Source organism: Aphelocoma coerulescens, chromosome 5 (assembly GCF_041296385.1).
Source record: "Aphelocoma coerulescens isolate FSJ_1873_10779 chromosome 5, UR_Acoe_1.0, whole genome shotgun sequence".
In the NCBI taxonomy this organism is placed as follows: Eukaryota; Metazoa; Chordata; class Aves; order Passeriformes; family Corvidae; genus Aphelocoma; species Aphelocoma coerulescens.
Window position 1 is genome coordinate 35,517,638 of NC_091019.1, and position 20,170 is coordinate 35,537,807.

General features: G+C 35.3%; 1 protein-coding gene across 1 annotated transcript in view; it reads left to right on the forward strand.

Annotated features, from left to right (window-relative positions):
* The window catches only part of AVEN (apoptosis and caspase activation inhibitor), a 91,169-nt gene that overhangs the window by 11,828 nt on the left and 59,171 nt on the right, over positions 1–20,170 (forward strand). The window contains exon 2 of the mRNA XM_069017681.1: positions 9,196–9,376. Within this exon, the coding sequence (XP_068873782.1) occupies positions 9,196–9,376 (181 nt within the window). The remainder of the gene's footprint in view (positions 1–9,195; positions 9,377–20,170) is intronic.

The window sequence follows — 20,170 nt, forward strand, 5'->3', positions numbered from 1 at the left end:
TTCGAATGTTTGTAATATGCTATTATTTTCTGGTGGTTGAGCTGAAAAAGTGACAGATGTTGGTGGTTTTAATTTAAATTCAAGATAGAATTTCCCACTGTGAACCAAACACCAGTACTTGTATATAGAACCTCTAAAATGATACCTTTGACATCTGAATGGCTACTTTAAAACCTTAACTGAAAAAGGGATCTAAAAGCAGTCACAAAAGGCAAATGTTCTGAGGTTTGTGTTAAAAATTTTATCAATCAACATAAATATTTGTAGCAAAGGGTTTTTTTAAAACTATATGACTTTGACAAATGTTGCCTCTGTGTCCACATGAATTATGTGAAAAGGAATAGTAATGGAGTGCCTCTAAGTCTTTAATGGAAAGAGAAAACAGAACTTACTTTAGAAAAATGAGTTTAACATTGCAGGAAATCAAACCAAGGATATGGCTTATGAGTACACTTAGCCAATCTAGCAGATAATTGCTGCCAGATATGAAGGAAGGACCTGCTTCCCAGTTCCCATGTTTCATGGCATGCTTTCAGCCTATCTAACCGTTACTTGTGCTTGTCTCATTCTGCTGTGAGCTGACAAAGGAACTGAAGCTGGCAGAAGGTTAACAGTAGAAAAGAAAAGAAAACTACTGATTAAGTTTCTCTTAGGTTAGGGATACAGTTTCAAACAATCCTGTTCTGTTTATTGTCTTTGAGATTTTTTCTTCTTTAATGCTGTGACAGTTGAAAATAGAACAGTGTGGGTGAATATCACTGAGCTATTTCCATGTTTTGAAATCCATAGAAAAAGAATGTTGTGCTCCTATGTGCTTTCTTTTTTACAAAATAGATGCATTTTTAAAAGCCTTAAACTTTTAACTTGTCACTGTCTATTTTCAAATATTTTTTAATTGAAAGGTAGGGGATAGTTTTGTTGTTGTTAAAATGTAAACTTTGGAGGTTTCCTTTCATATGTAATACAGCATAGCAGAAATCTTTTGAGAGGTTGTTTTGGGGGGTTTGTTTGTTTATTTTTTTTCTATTTTCATTGTGACAAAAAATGGATTGTTGAAAAACTTTGTCATATACTTCTCCTTGCATGGGAAACCCTGAAGCTTCTTCAACGTGTTGTTTTTGATCTTGGTACAGGATTTTTGTTGACTTTGTTCTAAAGTTGTGTGCATGTAGGGGTTGTTAAATAAACATTAGACTTTTCAATATAACTGGCGTCTTCTCTAAACCTTGTTCTTTTGAGCAGACTTCATTCCAAGTTTATGAAATAACCTCTGTGAGTTAGGATCAAATTTTTCTCTTTTCTGCAGATGGATGCTTTTACTGAGCTTTTTACATAATTTGTCACGCTTTTACTTTATCATTGATACGGTTGCAGAAGTACAAAGCTTCTCAATATGTATAAGTTTATAACAGATACGTTCATTGAGAGAGGCTGTCTTACCCATTGACTTATGAAGACTAGTAAAATAGCAGTATCTTTTAAAACATCTCTTATTTGGCTGTTGAGGTGAATGTTTCCCCTCAATAAATTTTGCCTTCTTGATGTTACAGAACTCTTCATGTGTGTTCTTTACAAGTTATTGTTAAAGCTGTTAATACAACTACTTTTGCAATTTTAGAAGTGCTAGAATAAAACAGCAAAATTAAATACTAAGGATTAAATAGACTATTGGAGTTTTTCAAGCCCTGAGCGAACAAAGCCCCAAGCTACATGGTCTAATTTCAGTTATGACCTTCTTTTGAGGAGGCAGTTGGACAAGATGACCTCTTGCAATCCCTTTCAGTTTGTATTACTCTGTAATACTGGTGCATTAACACATAAGAATTGAACCAGTTTCAGAATATAGTCAGTCTCTAATGCATCTCAGGAAACTTCTTTTTAGGAACAGCAGATCTGGTAAAAACAATTATCTTTCTCCAGAAGATTTCCTTAACTGATCCAGAATACTAAATGTAACTTGCTTTTAGAATAAGACATGCAACATTCGCATATGTGGATCCATATGTATGCAATATATAAACCTTCTGGTTTTTGCCAAGTACAGCCTATACATAGGAACAATCAGTAATCTTACTGAAAATGATATAACCTTTATGGCAATATACTTACTTTGAAGGTTTTCATAAAACCTGTTATTTCTGTCAAGACAGAGGCTCCTATTTTATGTTTGCACTTATATTTTTGACTGATGTTTTTAAGACAAAAAATCAGCTTTTTATAGTTACGGACAATTTGAAGGTAGAAGAGCTGCCAGGATTTGTGCAAGTCCATGTGACAATTTTGTATAAATTGCTTGATGAGTTTACTTAGTTGCCAGTAACTTTCACAAAATCATTTCCACTGAATTAAAGAAAAAAAATACAGTCGATTTTCTGTTGGTGGAAATGTATTAGCTTGGCAAGTTTAGAAAATCAAAAGTCTCGTTATCTATAGACAGCAGCTGGAAAAACTTCGTACAGACTCTTTGTTCGCAGCACGGGACAGCCGTGGGGAAGGGAGGTGGAGGGCTACTTCTGCAGTTAATGCAACTTGTTGATACTCTACCAAATTTTCCAATTACTGCAGAATGAGTGCTGAATTTGTAATTATACTGTTCTCACAACATACCCCATCAAGTATCCTTCAGTTTGGAGTTTTCATCTAAATCAGTAGAGTGAAATTTTAGCTAGTGGCTTTGTAGTTTGTAAAATCCTGTATCTAATGAGCAGCACCCTGAAATACGCAATTTCTGAAATAAGTAGTTGCTTGGCAGGTGTAGATACAAAAATGCTGCTAGCAAGGATTTTCTTGCTATTTTCTAAGTCCGTGAGACTTTTCTCTCTCACAGAAGAGGTAGCAGAGTTACATAAACACCCAAGCCACCTGCAACCTTGAAAAGTCTTGTTTATGGTATAGTAGAAAAATATTTTGACAATGGATGTTTTAGGATTTTAGCCAATCACCCCAAGGGGTGGCTGATCCTTTGTCCAGTTAGACTATGAAAAAAAATCTATAAAAGAGTTTGTAAAATAACTAAATAAATCAATCTTGCTGCACAATTCCTGCCTTCTGGATCTTCTCTCCTCCTCCTCCCTATGGCGTATGGGACACGGTGATATACCCTAGGGCCCAGGCCTGCGGTAATAGGCAGGCTTTACCAAGAACAAAGTCTTGGTAACCTACAGTGCATGGTTATTAAGTTTAATTTATCTACAAGTCAACAGTTTTCAAACTGAGTCTCTGAAAGCCACCGTACAAATCTTGAGCAGTGTGTATTACATTGGTTCATTTTGCCCCTGTAAGGCTCTCATTTGAAGGACCGTGCAGCTAATAATGTACTAGCAGGTCACAGAGGTATTTCTGAGAGGGTAGTGAAGAGTGAGCATCAGGATTTATGGATTCTTTTCTAGGTCTGTGAAAGAGAAGGTGGTCTGCCATTTAAGTCAGTAGTTGCAAACAATATAACCAAGCTGTTTGCCTGGGGGGCTTTTTTTTCCCCCTCGTCTCAGCAAATCTAAGAGAGAGATTTAGCTCCTAATAGAAATTTTCATTCCGATTCAGTGAGGTATGCAATTCGTACAGAACATGGCTATGGCTTATGGAAATGTTAATAATGATTTGTGAGAAAGATGAAGTACACCTTGTAGCACTGGTTCTTGATCATGTTAAAACTTTAAAGAGTGCAAAGAATATTTTAGGAGGTGGTGTTTTGGTCCAGTTGAACAGTAATGAGAAAACAGCCTTTTTCATTTGAAGTTTTTACTCAGTTCTAGTAAGCAAGAACTTTGAAGCAAAATAATTGGTGGACAAGATTATTATATTTACTTTTTCGTCATCATTATGGTTAGACTCATGAATATGGTGTCTCTTGAAAACAATTCACTACAGATAAGCTAACAGCTCAGTTTTTGGCAGGTGATTCTGAGTGTTATTACAAAATATTCCTTTCTGTCTCTAAAAGAAGTGAAGCAGTATCTTATGGTATCACTGCTTTGGGAAAATCTTGTTTTTCAGGGAAATTTTGAAATTTTATCTTTAATTGATTTTTCTAAAATCTAGATTAAGAGAACTAAATAAGAATAATTTGAGAGATTCTATTCTGGTCTTACTTCATACTCTTCCTTTTATATTGTTCTAATTTGCTCATTTTTCTCAGTACAGAAATTTATCATTGATATTCCTAGGTAGACAGAACAATGTGTTGGCATGCTTTGTGGGATTTTCCCAGATAGAGGAGTTGTATACGGTATACTGCCAGATATGTTTAACTTGTTAATTTACTATAAGTATTTTTAAATTATTTTTGTTTTTAAACCTGAATTCCTGTTTGTTGATATTGTGAGTTGCATTTCAAAATCTTTCATTGAATTTCATCTGTTCCTCTAGGTAGCACCACGAAGATAGTGTTATATATTGTTTCTTGTAAGGACATCTTGATTCTAAACATCTACAAACTTTCATCAATATTGATAAAATTGCACTAGTATTTTGTCTTTTTTAAAAGAATAACATTAATCTATGAAATCCATTTAAAAATGCAATTCTGCTTCCATTTGCCATAGTTCTGAATATAGTCTGTTTTTCTTTAATAATACAGTTCATTATTTATAGAGTCCATTAAGTTTCCACCACAATAAACCGGATGATATATTCCTTTGTCGAGTAATTACTTACAAGAAGAGGGACATATATATCAGGGTTGTAATTAGTTAAATGTGTAAAATAAGAAAACTTTTGAAGATTTTTATACTATTAACTATCATGAGGTATTAGCCTATCAATCATAGTAATGCATTAAGCTGTCAGGGGATTCTCCTGTACCTTTTTGGATTTAAATGTAAATAAATTTAATGAGCATTTAATAAGCACTGTTGCTAAAAAAGGGAATCTTTTCGAGATTGTGTTGTATCTGTAATGTGCTAAGATAATTCCTGGTGTAATCCTATTGCTCCTGTTTGGTTACACCACCAATAACTTGAACCATTAAATTAAAAGCCAAGTGTGTGTTTCCAAGAGAAATTTAAGTCATTAAAGAGTGTCTCTAACATTAAAGAGTAACAGTCTTTAACATTTCCACTTATGTCTGCCCAGAGGAACCACTAAGAAGTCAATACCAGCCAAGCTGCCTTACTAATTTACATGTATACAAGCCTCCATATACAGACTTCTATTCTGTGAAACAATTTCAAGTGTAGAGGTCATGAACCGTTTTGTTGCTTAATTATGTACATTTTTTGACCCTTTGACTTAGAAGTTCCATCTGTGAAAATTTGACCTTAACAGTTGCTGCCAAAGTTAGGATGAAGAACAAAAGATAAATAATACACCTTAGTATTTTAAATATGAATGAGAAAAAAGATATGTGCTCGTTCATGATGCAGCTGATAGTCCGGATCAGATTCAACCCAGAGAATGTTTTCATTTTTTCTTGCTAGCCTTTTTGCCTGATGAGAAGAGAAAATGGGATTGACACATCTAGATAAGCTTGAATGTCCTTGCACTTGACCACAGCTGTACAGCAGTTTCCAGGAAGGGAAGAGGGAATCAAGACAGAAGTTTATTCAAGGAATTGGTGTATGCTGTTGTTTGTTGTGAGAGCAGCAAATGTAGGGAGCAGACAGTGGTTTTGACTGTCCATGAACATGTAGGTGTCCCCATATGGCAGTGACTAACTGTTAATTGTGACTCTGAGTGGATATATATGATGTCTGGGGTATTGTAGGTGAGTGTCCCTAATAAAGAATGGAAAAGATTAAGGAAATGTGAATACATTGTAGATGTAACATTCAAAGCAGTAATACAGAGATTAAGTAACAAAGGGGAAAAGTAGCACTTGATCAATATAATTTTGAAGAGTTTTTAAAAATAATTTGGGACGGAAATGAAGAAGACAAATAGCTATGTTCTTTCTAAGAGATTAACAAAAAAGCTCAAATTATGTTTACATACATACTGTAAAGTGACATTCTTGGGAAGAGAAACAAAATAAACAAGAATGGAAATCTAATAATGCGTGACACCTACATATTAGGGAACAGCAGCTGGCCTGAAGAAAGGTAAGCTGAACATCTGATGTTTCTGTTACTGTAGGATATTCTAAGTACTGATAAAGATGAAGAGCTTTAAATTTTTCTTACCAGATGCGTTACCAGAATTGAACAGGAAGAAGGCTATGAGCTCTAGCTCCTGTGGCTTCCTAAGGGTAATAAGGACATTTTTAGAAAGTCTTAATGGAAGCTCTGACTTTTAATGCACTTTGAGTTTTGTTAAAGGGCTGTGAGCTCAACAATTCTTGTTAAGTGCTTGGACACGTGTGCTTAACGTGCTAGGACAGATTGCACTTACAGTGAAGAGTTGGTTGAGTAATTGAAGCGGGATGCAAGAGGTCACTGTTGCACTTTCTCCATTGTGTACTTCAGCCTTGGTTTGATCCAAACCAGTCTGACTTCCAGGGAAGTGCAGAAGGATGACCCCAGGGGAAACTACTAGTTCAGAACAATGTTTACTACATTTAAACACCTTCATTCCTGAACCACGTGCATCAACGTGTTCTCATCTGTAAGAAAAGTCAAACACAAAGCCCATTTTCCTGTATTTTCTCAATACCATACTGTCCCCAACCCTATATGTAAAATTAGTGTATTAAAGTATTCTTTTGCTCTGTTAGACTGTAAATTGTGGTCATTTGTGCTATGCACTTTGCTTTCCTTTAGAAGAAAAGTGCAGTCACAGGCTCTCATAAAGGATAAAAATGCATTGCTTGGCAGAAGACCACAAATTGTGCAAGTTCCTCTGCAGGGGAGCTTGGCCCCTGTTGTTTGAGTTCTTTAGTGTTTAGGCAGAATATTGCACACTTTTTTTTTTTTGTTCTTCTGATATGAAAAATAGTCTGAAGGTTTCCTGATTTTGTTCAACTGGGTTTTTGCATACTTTCCCCACTTCGAAAATTTCAGTGAAATGTGCAAATGGTGATGCATTTATTACTATCTGGAACTGAGGCACAGCAGATAGATGCTATACCTCCTGTGGGTATCCTGGTGTTTTAGAACACTGAGCAGTAATATGTAGATGTAGTTCAATACTATTTAAAGGCCTAAGGTTTTCTACTCATGTGAGTAATACTTTTTTAAAGGTTATGTCTGAGTTGGATTCTAGAATTTGTTTCAGCTTGTATCTTTTGTTATTTGATGATGTGGCAAGAGGGAAGTTTCTTTATTTCATTACACATAGGACAAATGTTTGCTCTGTATTGATTAAGACTCATTTTCAGTACAGTGGGGTGACAATGGTAGTAGCATATGGTATAGCTGAATAGGCAGCTAAGAAAAAGGTGATTAAGGTATATGTTTCTGAGTGTCTGGGTTTGTTACTTGGTAGCTGTCTTGTGAGATAGTAGAAGCAAACTATTTTCAGAAGTTTCACTGATCAGTTTTTTAATGTATTTGAAAATTTTAACACATCTTTAAGTTGATTGAATTGATTATTCAATTGTGATTATTTGCAGTTCTATTTTGTAGCTTAGTGGTGCATCACGTAAGATTTTCCATTAAATATTTATTGGAAATGGAAGCAGGTTTGTATTTGAAGTTTACTTGTATTAACAGTAAGCCTCAGGACACTACTTGGGGGACCAGGCTGCACAACTTCTGCTCCTGAGAATTTGTGATTTGTTTCTTGAAGTTAGCTATTTTACTTTTAAGAAGTGAAATTGCCTTGAGGTGCACTGTATAGCGTAGCTAATAACAGAACATGAAAAAGAATTTAGTCTCGTTTAAGAGAAAACATTTGTATCCATATTAGTTTACTGGAAGCATGTTGAACTAAGAAAGTGCTACTCCTGGGTTTTTATTTTTACTGGTGAAAGGAGTGAATTCTTCAAACAGGTCTATAATAGGTAATTATCTATAATGTCATAGTTTCTTAAGATTATTCTGATCTTTTCTTAAAAATAAAGTACAAAACTGATCTATCTCTGTTCTGCTCTTGCTTTGACCTGTGAATTGTTTCAGGTCCAAGTTAATTTGGGCACTCAATTTCACTAGATTTGCTGGATTATAGCAAATCATTCATTTTTTAGGAGAAGAATAGAGAAGAAATAAGTTTATTTTTATCTTGATGGAAGTGGATTTGGCCTTTGTTGTGTGGAAGCTATAGCTCTGCCTCAGTTTCCGGTAATGTAGTTGTCACTTCATCCACTTGCTCATATAACCGTTTACCTACAACAACCATTTTAATTTATTTATCTGATGAATACAAAGAAAAGAGAATTTACCTAAAAAATTGCACAGAACCAGTGAGAATGCACAGAATATTTTCCTTTTTTTCAGCTGTTCGACACGTGGGAGTGCATTTGTATAATTGTGACAGATTTAATTTCTTGCCTGTTGAGTGCTCTTTCCTCCAGGAAGCAAGTCTTTTTGTTTGTGTAGCAACAGTCATTCCAGCTAAACCCCAAGCTCTGGGAGAGCTGCATTTGTAGAGAATTCAAGACAGGAGAGTTTTCCACAGCTGTTGAGTACTTGTGGCAAATGCCTATTTTGCTTGTACTTAAGTTGAGTCTGCAATGAATTCTCCTTTTGACCCTAGGTCTTTTTAAGAGGTTAAAATTAGTAGATCGACTGCTAGCAGTCTATTTAATTTTTTCATGTCTATTTCCATAAAATGGCTTTCATGAAGGAAATTAAATTTGATTAATTATTCCATATTACTTGATTTAAGACTCTATAGTTGCTTATAATAGAAATTCTTACATAAATCACCATTTTCAAAATGCTTTTCTGCAGAATTTTTCTTCTCCTGTTCCACTCTACAAATATAGTTTTATTCAGTTATCATATGTATCACTGCAACATTTGGACAGAGATACTTGGTTTCAGTTCTTAGTTCCACTCCCTATCCATTGCTTTCAGTTTTAGGAAGGAAGCTATTCATTATAAATTTTCAGAATAGGAGGGAAAGTAGTGGAACTTCTATCAGTGTCAATGCTTGACCCCTTGTAAGAGCTGCAGCTTCCCTTGGTGCATTTTAGTTACACTCTTGATGAATTACGTTCAGACACAAAGATAGTGCCACCTAAAATGTTGGTGGGGATCCAGATGGATTTGTCTTTCTGGGTTTTATTTCTGTGGTTGGAGTTGTTTGTATGAATGATTGTTTAAATACGGAACAAGATGCTATTAAGTTGCAATGGCTTAGCTGTCCATTTAAATGTCACAGGTAGAGGAGGACGATGATACTGAATCACGACATGAAGAGGAGAAGGAAGAAGTGAAATGCTATTCAAGAAGAAAGGTATTTTCTAACTGGAGCCGCTATGAGGATACAGAAAAAGAGGGACAGAGTGAATGTGGGGAGTCACAGAGAGGAACAGACTTCAGTGTTTTGCTTAGCTCAGCAGGTAAGCATTTTCCAATCTGTAGGGTTTTTTAATTTTGCATTTTGAGACATGACTACTTTTCTGGCTGTTGTCTCTGATGATGAACTGTCACCCTAGAATACCATTCCTATCTGCTTCAGTACGTCTGCCATTTATGTATTTAAGAGTGTTGAAACTCTTCACAGCTGCAGCCTCATAGCATACAGGCTGCACTGAGCTGTGACAGATGGGGAGTAAAAGAGAGCTGCTGGCTAGTGCATTTATATCCTTCTTGTGAAAAGAGGGGTCTGAGTGTGTGCATTATCCAGTAACATTGAGCTTGTTCTTGCTGATCTTGGTTATTGGGTTGCTTTCCAGGGAACAATAAAAGGTTGCTGGTATGACTAAACACAGCAAATACTCGGACAGCTGCTTGCTCTTGGTTGTTTCAACAGGTTTGTGATCAGCACTGTAGAGATGTGTGCATGAGTAGCAAGTGTTACGCTCCTTGAAAATAACGATCAGTTGTTTTCCTCTCTTTAGAGAAGATGATAAAGGAGGAGGAAGAGGGACAGTCTATACTAGATCCTGGGTTTTTTCAGCCATACATTTATAGTATAGGGTGGTTGCGCTAAAAACAGTTACCTAAAATTATTTTAGAAGCTCTTGATGTGCCATTGTGTTGGAATACTATTCAGTAAAAAGCTGTAAACAGCAGTTCTTTTAGTACCTTGGAAATTCTGCAGTTTCCCAAATCTAAATAATTGGTTTTTCAGTCACAGCTTGGAGGGGTAAGGTAGAAGTTAGCTACAATAAAGAAATAAAGACTAGAGATTCTTTTCTTGGTCCAAGAACCAATTTCTGAAGTTCTGTTTCGCATGAACATTGCAAAGTTGGGCCTAAGCTGTCAGGTTTTAATCACAGGATTGTGAAATGTGTATTGACCTGTCTGAATGTTGTGTTGCATGGCAAACAATGCTGGAATCAAGGCACATAGTATGGATCTCAGAACTGTGTATGTAACAGAGTCTGGGGAGCAAAGTAGATATAGTAATTCAAAACTTGAAATCAAGAGACCTGTCCTGAGGTACCATGTCTCCATGGTTCAGCTTTTTAATGACTTCAGTAACTGCAGTTAGCCTTCAGAATGTCTTTAAAATATTCTGAAGAATAGTGCTTTTGAAATGAGGATATAACAAAATAGTATTTAGCTTTGCTAATTTGTATTTTTCATGAGTTATACTTCAACACAGTTATTATCTCCCCATTTATTTTACTCTTTAGGTTCTCTTAATGCCTCAAATGATAATATTGGAAGGTAGTATTCATATATTCATACTATTTTTTAATTCTAAATCTTTGATTTAGAGAGTGCTTTATTTTAGCATATATTTTGTTACTGTTCTCTACAGTGATATAAATCAATAAGAAACAAAAAGGGAATAAAGTACTTTTTTCTGGAGGAAGAAAAAAGTACCTTCTCAACAATAATGCAGATTTCTTGGAGTCACGTAAAAAAGCAGTATGTGTCAGCAGTATTCTTTGTTCTTTAGTTTCTTTGGCTGATGTGTGAAAACTGAGAATACAGTCGTATTTATTTGTAGTGGTCTGAGAAGAAGCTCGCACATCTGCTTTATTTGATAATTGCTGTTGTTAGTATATTGCCATTTAGCATTCTGAAGTTGCAAAATGAATCCAATTTAATTGCAACAAGGAGTTAGGGAGTACAGGAGAGGGAATGGAGGTAAATCTCCATTTTTCATTAATACAAAATCTTAAAAAAGTCTTAAAGTCTTGTAGTTTACTATTAATACACAACTATGCAATTAATACAACCAGTTAAGAATTCTTTGGCGAAAGCTCAGATTAAAAACCTGATCTCCTATGTAATGGTTAGGTTCCATAATATTGAATGCAGGGTCTTAAAGTGTCGTCCTTCAAGAGAAAACTTGGTTTATCCCAGAAAATATGCTGTTAATTGAATGAGATAGCTTAGAAAAAAATCATTTGGGATAATGTAATAAAGACAGAATTAATACTAGTAGACAAAATTAAATGGAGGAATTCCTGATGTCCAAGGAATTAAAAGTCCTTGGTACTTATTTGTTTAATATCATGTAAATGTGCTTCTATGTGTAATTCTTTACTTAAAATCAACCTAAAATAGCAAAATGAGATATTCTGTGATATGGATGTCATGTTGTTAATTAGGAGGATTAGAGCTTTTAAATGTAATATATAAACATTACTGTTGCTTGAGGTAAGAAGGGAACAAAGTTATGCATTGTTACACTACATTTTTATCATTAGCAGAGGAAGGTGGAAAATGGAAGTCTGAGGAGGAGAAAGGAGTTTGCAGATACTTGAAGAGAATGTGAAATCTTAGGGTATTTTATTTTACATCTTTCAATAGCTTCTGGAGACAAACACTGGGTTTTTAGGTTTTCACTTACAGCTCCAGCTTTCCCTGCCTCAAGACAATCTCTAGTGCAGCACTGATTCTGTCTTTTCAATCAAATATTTAGGCCTGACTAGTCCCTGACCATCTCTCGACTACATGTTGTTTCTCTGTTGTCAGCCCTTGCCTGCCTACTAATTCTTCTCACTCTTCCTTCCTTCTGTTGTTTCTGATTCTTGTCTGTGTTTCTGAACCCTGCTGGTGGGTCTTTTTTCAGTCTTTTGTTGTGAGCCAACTCCCTTCCACATATATTTATTAAAACCCAACTCTTTCAGAATCTGTCAGAGACAGAATATCTGTCCCTCATTCTTTCCAGTCGTAGTGACCCCCAAGTCTTACTTGTTCTGCTCAGAATTGCTGATTTGTTAATTCATTGCCACATCTTATGTTCCTCCTAGTTTCTTTCCTTGTCTAGTCAATCCCAGTTCATTCTTTCAAGCTTCCATTTCTGGTCTCCATTATAAACTGTTTTTTCCATCTTCTCTCCACATTCTCTGCCAGTATACCCTAAATCCTACTCAACTTACCCAACAATATAAAGTGACAGGCCATTGTTTTCAACTGTGTTAGGGATATCTCCATAGGTGAGGCTGCAGAAATATGCAAGACGACACTTTGTGTTCAGTGTTTTACCTAAAGCCTATTAAATGCAGACTTCTCCTGCTGTGGAAAATCTGACTCTTCACTCAAAACTGGAAGTAAGAGGAAGCTTAGCTCAGGTGCCTTGCACATTGAGATGACATGCAGAAGACCACTGAGGATGTAGATGTGATGATTGGTTGTTAAGCTTCAGCAGATCTTACAAAAATGAGGTACAAACTCTGATTTCTAGAAGCTTGTAGCTTGGGTAAGTCAGGTCAGATTTTTTGCAAAATGAGCAGAGTGTACCTCCTTCATACAACATCATTGTGCAGTCTGACTTCAAGTTACTGATTCAGGGCAGGAAAGTAGTTACAGTTTCTCAAGTGCTTTCACGTAGAAAAATGTTCAAGTCATTCTCTGGGTTCCTTTTCAAGGTGGCGGTAAGAGGAGGATAAGGAAAAGCTACCTAAAGCAGACAACAGCCCTGGAAAATTTCATACTGAATAGTTAGAAAAGCAGCTGAAAATAGTCTTGAGTAAGAACTGCCAGGTGGCTTTGATAATAGCTGATGTCACTGGCCTGATGGAGCTTCTTTCTTAGGGCTTATAATATTTCTGTGTAAAATAGGTGTCCTGGGTTCAGCTTAAGTTTTTAAGTATGTTTCTTGTTTTTTAGCATTTTATAATTTATTTATTTTTAATTATCTTGAATATAGCAAACTTGCTTTTGTCTAGCTGGTATAAAATACAAGTCCATTGTGAAGCCCTCAGGGAATGTGTCTCGAATCAATTTAGTAAAAATGCTGTTGAAGCATAAAGAGCAAGAGAAGTGGAAGTGATAGGATAGCCTTACTTTGCTAGCAGAATCTTGCCATGTTTGAAGAGCTGCCCTCATTTTTTGACAGATGAGGGTTAAGTGACCCACAGTAGACTTAAGTTGTTCATCAGATTTTTGTCTGTGAATGGATTCTTTATATTTAAAAATATATTTTAAAGATATCGTTATAGAGCTGATCAAAAGGTATCTAGGCACTTGATCACTTTTCTTTAAATGTGGTAGGCATTAGCAGTACAGCAGCCAAAAATTGCCAATATACATGCCTCAATAACAATATGCAGACTGAAAGATATGATGATTATCAAGATGAAAAAATATCTTTTTGGACATGAATTTTTTCCCATTTGGTTTTTTAGGCCCTGGATGAATAATTCTGGTGCCTTAAAGATTAAGATGGAGAAATGCTGTGCAGTTCAAACAAAACTGGCAGAATGGTTTTGACATTGTAGGAATACACATAATTTCAAATAATAATACGTATAATTCTGTAGGTACCTAGCAGTTGAATACAATAAAAAATGTGGAATAAAACTCAAAAGAACAGTCACTGGAGCATAATAGTAATGAACAACAGATATACGAATTATGAGGTAACAGTTACATTCCCTTCCCTAAACACATGTTCTGTTTTTTTAACCTCTTTATTTTGGGTCTCTGTTTAATTTTGATGTGTCTATTGCAAGACATTGCTGCAGTTTTGTCATTTGCATGATCAATACATGCTTGAGAATTAGAAGTGCACAGAAGGCCTTTGACCGTCTTGGAAAACCTGAACAGATAAATTTGTGGAGCAAGGCTTGCATTAAAAATGGGTTTTCCTTCAACTTTTCTATCTTAAGTAGAGACTTTTCCAAGTTTTTTCAAAAAAAAAAGTTGAGGGAAGAGTAAATCAGTTTTCTGTTTTTAATGATAATTCTGCTCAAGCAAAAAGAATGGCAGTAATAGGGCATGGTTCAAGTGCTGAAAAGAATCCTTTGAGTTTTAAAATTATAGAGAATAGCTGACAATCAGTTTTCTTTACAGAAATGCCTAACTCATTGGTTATTTGGATTACTGTATATATCAGAGCCCCACTTTTCAGTGGTAGTTGCTTGATGACTCATCTACTTATTTGGCCAGAAATTCAACTGATGCAAAACTTCCATGTTCTTGCTGTACCCGAAGTGACATGAGCTCTGTGTAGAACATAGTGTTATTGGTTACTTCTTATCACTATCATCAGCTTTAAGACACAGGTGCCAGGTTATTGGTCTTGAAAGGTGATTACATTGTTGTACTGAGGATTGGTAACAGGTCACTTAGATATTGCTAGTTTATGTGCTCCTGAGATAAATAGGTATGGGCATGTGCTTTACTTGCATCTTTCTTCACGTTCTCTGTTTTTCAGTACCTCATTCCCTAAACATTCTCTGAGTTTCCATGACATGCTTTTCTATCCTGCTTCCCCTTTTAGCCCCATTTCAGCACATCAGAACTTTCATTTCCTTTTTGATGGTCCTCTGGTAGATAACATTTCCCATCTGTGTAGTCTTTGTCTCCAAGTGGTCTCATTTCCACTTGCACATGTTTTATTTGCAACAGGGCAGTCTGCAACTTTGGACTTGTTAACAGACCTAAGAGATACTTCTGGCTTATGTACCTGTAGGTATCTGAAATCAACAAAAATGTAGTCTCTCCCATACTCTTTTTCTTCTCCCAAACAAACAGAAAAAAACCTTCCACAATAAAGATTTGCATTGAAATCACAGGACTTGGCATCAGTGAAAGTTGGTTCTCCATCTGCTCAGTGCTTCTTCCTGAACTGTTCCTAACATTGCAGAAATTCATCTTTTTTTTTTTTTCTAATCAGACAAGCCAAGCTGTCTTTTTTCTTTTTTTTTTGTCTGAACTAAAAATAAGAAGTGCCAGATTTTAAGTATTAATTACATTTTCTTGATAAATGTGTTTTCTTGTAATAGGTAGTCTTTGCTCATTATATATGCTTTCATATCTGTGCCTTTTTCCCTCCTAAGTTTTATCTAAAACATAAACAAAACTATGAAGTGTGGAAGTATAATGTGACTCCATGATTTGAATGCATATAAATGTAGGATAACGTCTTCATTTTAACATTCTGATATCTTTGAACTATGTGTCAGTGGTAGCACTGTATAACTACTGGTAAGTAATAAAAAAAATCTGAAAGGTTTCAGTATTTCAGAGAAATTTGTATGCTATATGATTTAGAATTGAATAGAGTAAGATTCACAGACTAAAGGGGTTAAATTTTGTTCCTATTAAAATCAATGTCATAAGCTTTTTCACATTCTTTTAATTTTTCACATCTTGAGTGCAGTCATTTATTTGTGAAGCTCCAGATTTCTGGATTTAAAAAGTTTTCTGACCCATATCCTTCTGTAAAACTGGGTCTTAATCTTTTGCTGCTACTTTATATTGATGGGATTTCTGCTGAATTGTGTTGAAGTATGTTTTGGTTATGAAATCACAAATCAGTAAGTTTAAATGTGGAGCAATTTGTCCTTATTTCTGTATTGCTGTTGTCATGTCCACTACTTGAATTTGTAGGCTTGAGACCTAGGTAAAAATGTCTACACACCTGACTCACTGTTTCTCTTGTTTAATAATGTGCTTTGTTTTTATAATGCCCCTAAAACTGTTCTGTCTGACGAGGCCTCATTTCGGTCATCTGTGGTTTTGCCACATCATCTCTGACATTTCTGCTGCTGAAGTCCCCTAACCAAAACTGAATTACTCTGACTCTTGTACTCAGATTGTGGATTTCTTAGTCCAGTATTCATTTCTGAAGTTCGGTGTGTTATTGCCACTACATTCTTGTTCACTTTCTCCTACATTTACTCCTTTGTATTTATTTTGTGCCATTCCCTACTTTGAATTTTTTTTTATTTTCCTTATTGTTGCATATTGCTTTTGATTGATTTTATTTTTTTTTCTTTTGGTTTCCTTTTTACACTTTTGATTCTGTTAAATTCTGACCACTGTTAAATCACAGTTAAAAAACTTTTTAGAGCAGAGACATTCTTTTGCTTGCTGATAAAATACTGGTTCTTTTCCAATAATGACATTATTAGGTATCACTTCTATGGTAATACTAAAAGATGTTGATTGATTTGGATGAGCTGTGTTAGTTTTAATTGTAATATTTTTGTTGCATCTCTCAGCAGCTTACATTAGAGAAAGAAATAAAATAGAAACAGAAATTCTACGAAGTTCTGTAAAACTAGAATTTTTTGTTTATGGTAAAGATAAGACTATCAGATGTAGCAGATTGGTTTAATTGTAGAAACTAGACTGCATTTGCTGTTCTGTTTCTCATAAGTATGCATTTATTCCTAATATCTGTTAAGAAACAAAATAACTGTGATAGGAATGTTTCCTTTGTCATTGATACGTTCCAAAAAAAAATGTTGTGATCAGCTTGCATGTGAACCACCATTAGAAGAGACAGAGAGATCTATTCTAGCAATAGTCTCAAAAATTCATTTGCAGGCAGTGCTGTTTCTAAGCATCAATTTTGGAGTGAAAGAAGGGCTGTGAAGTAGACAGTAGACAGTAGAAGGGTATGGAGTGCCTGTTTGTTCCTTAATCTCATTTAAAACTATTCCTTTATTCTTATTCCATCTGTGATCCTGAGATGTCTCCTCAAATCTGGAATTGATGGCTTGGGCTCTCCTTGTCCTGCTCTCCTTTTAATGCTTTTGGTTTTAGTGTGCTTTAGTCACACCTATTAATATTGAGCTTCTTTCCTTGGTCTCATCCTATTGCTCAAGAATTCCTAGTTCCTACAGCCAACTTCTAGTCTCGGCTTTCTCTTGACCCTTCCCCTGCCTCATATTTTTGTACCTGTCCAAATTGCTTGTTGGTTTCTCATCTGTTCTATGTTCTCTTGCCTATTGTTTACTCTCAGCTCATCAGAGAAGTGGCATCTTTGGCATTTCTGGGTGTTGTATAGGAAGATGGCTCTTCTGAGCACTTAGAAGATTTTTTTTTTTCTGAAACAGCTTAATTTTTGTCTAGATTTGAGTAGTTTTCTTGAAGAATGTCAAAGGCATATTGAGCCTTGCCAAAGCTTGTTTCAAAACAAGAGTTGTATTAAAGGTCTATTCCAGCCTCAAGGGAATTCTTTGTATCCCGTTGTTGTCCTTCCTTGCGCACCAAGCCCTTGAGTGTGTAAAATTGTAAACTAAAAACTCTTTAAATAAAAGTCATGTTTGAGGGTCAAAATAGGGTGCAAGTGGGGAAGAATTTTATTTTATTTGATTCTAATTTTCAACCTTTACTGGAATGTCAATCAGATGACCTTCCTTTGACAGTACACACTCCTTGTCTGAGTTTATAAAGCATAGTATATCTGAATATGCTGCAGATGATTTGGATTGTGAAAGTGACCATACTATCTTTACTTCTTTTTGTACTGTTGACTGGAAACAGCCTGTGATAATACGGGGTTCTTAGATTGCGTTTATGCATGTGCTTCAATATACAGAAAATGTGTCACTGAGAATTGTGTATCAGCTTGCTACAAACTAAAAGGGGGCAAGGTGGAAGAACTATTTCAAAATGGGAATGATTTAATACCATGAATAATTCCATTGATTTTTGTGTCGTAAAGGCTAGAGGCCATAATTGCAGATATTTATAGCAATTAAATTGTTATTTAAGACACTTGGTTAACCTTCTTCTGGGAGAATGCTGGCAGAATGGAGGTTTTGGAAAGCCAAATGTTATGTATTGACAGTTCACTGGTAGTAGAAGGTAATCTGAGTTAGATTTTTCTGAATAAATGAAGTGGTAGGGGTGCAGTAGTTCCAGCAAGCAATTCTATACGATTTGTACTATTCAGGAAAAGATACTCTCTTTGCAGTGTTCACTGTCACCTTTACAATGCCCAAGGAAGTATACCAAAGTGAACTTTTTCCTTGACTTCTTTACAATGGAGCCTTGTTAGTGTTGGTTGTTTTTTTTCTTCTAGGTGTGCTTAATGTTTCGAAAGTCAGTAGAAGATAGAATTTGGCATAACATAATTTAAAATTGCTTCATATTTTGCTTCTGACCTTGATAATAAATAAAGATCACCTCCCCTCTTCTGAAGAAAAGAGTTTGAAAGACACTTCGGTGATATTATGTATTTGGCCCATCACCAGATATGGATCTACTTGCCTGGTTTGAATACATGAGTGGTGCAAAAGCATTGGCAGGAACATGAAATGTAACAGCTGGTGAGAAGGGAAAGATCTTGCAGAATCAGTAAAATACTAGAATTGCTATTGATAATAGTAAGGGTGGTAACATGGATGTGTACTGGGTTAAACTGGATTAAATCCAGATGCCTACTTCTGATTCATCTTAATGTACATTTGCAGGTAGAATATTGACAACAAGTAAATTTTCTAATGCAAATAAGAGTCTACAGCCTCTCTTGCTTTAAATTTTCTTTTGTGTAACTCCACATGGTTCTGTCTGCCCCTTCTTTTACATTTCTTCTGTTATTCATTTCATAGTGCCTTATTAAGTGTTCCCTTACTCTTGGTTTTATATATCCTCTTTCTGTCCCACAGACAAGTTTATTTTTCTGAGTTGTATTTGATTGTGAAAAAAGGAGGAGGAGGAAGAGTAAGAAGGAGGAGTAGAAATCTTCACAAAGAATAATCTAGTCTCTTAGTGGAAAATTGCCTACAAGTATGAGATGACTAAATTAACTTGTAGGAATGTGATCTGAAACCATCAGCTCTCATACCTTTACCTTACAAGCACAGTTTAGCTTGTCAAAGAAAATTGGTCTTTATAAATATCTCTGGGTAAAGTAGCATTTAACTAGAGACAAAGCATTTTAAAGTCTCTAAAGTGTTTGATTTGGTCATGTTATCTTTGTGTTTAAAAAAAACAACGACAAAAAACCCTAGTGATTATTTGTGTTTAGTGCCTGTACTTCAGAATAGTTTATCTGTATCAGTTCATGTGAACCTTAATAATTTTCTTTTGTCTGTTCATTTATTAATAGAAGAGTTTTTTGTTCTTTTGGGGATTTCTATTTACAAATTTTTCTACTTTAAAGTATTTTAACATACTATTATTTTCTACTGCTGCAGTGACTATAGGAACCTGAGGAAGTGAACGGTAGAATCCGGTCGGGAAGCAAAATTGGCAGTATGAATTAAAGACCTGTTTTTACAAACTTCCTTGGTAGGGGAAAAGAATATTTATGGTCTAAATTTTAGCATGAATTAAAAAAACCCTAGGAAGACATCTTTTTAATTAAAAGAAAAGCTACAGAGGGATGTAATAATTTTACCTCGCAATTGTATATGATTTATGGTGGTGGCAGAGGCTAAAGGCAATGTCTTTTTCTAAGTATCTAGAATAGAATAATATAAGCACTATTTGTGAAGTCTGTCACTCTCCCAGACTGGTTGTAAATTGAAATTATTTCAGTCAAAAGGACTATTGAAATAGTTTGTTTTGTTACAGAAATAACTCACTGAGCAAGTTGTATTATGTGATAAAAAGCTGCTGTAATGCATTTTTGAAAACTGAAGCATTGAACAACCACACTGGCAATGTAACTTCATGTGACTAGAACTCATTTAATCATGAAAGGAAAGCACAGTACATAATCCAAGGAGAGTATAACATGGACAAGATAATATTTTAGTGACAAGTGATAGTACACCTATGATACAAGTCAGGAAGAGATGACGTCCACATAATGGCATTAGAAATAACTTATCTAATTTACATTACGATAGGTAAAAGAGTTCTTGAACAGCCTATCAAGGAGAGTATGTATAGGTGTTTAAGACACCTTAGGTGTTTTTCTTGAGTCTGTTTTTCTGTATCTGAGTTCTGACAGCTGGGCACAGCTAAACTTAGAAATTATTCAATTTCCTCCTCTCCTTTTAACATGTTTTTAAAAGATATATAATTTTAATTGCTAGATGAAA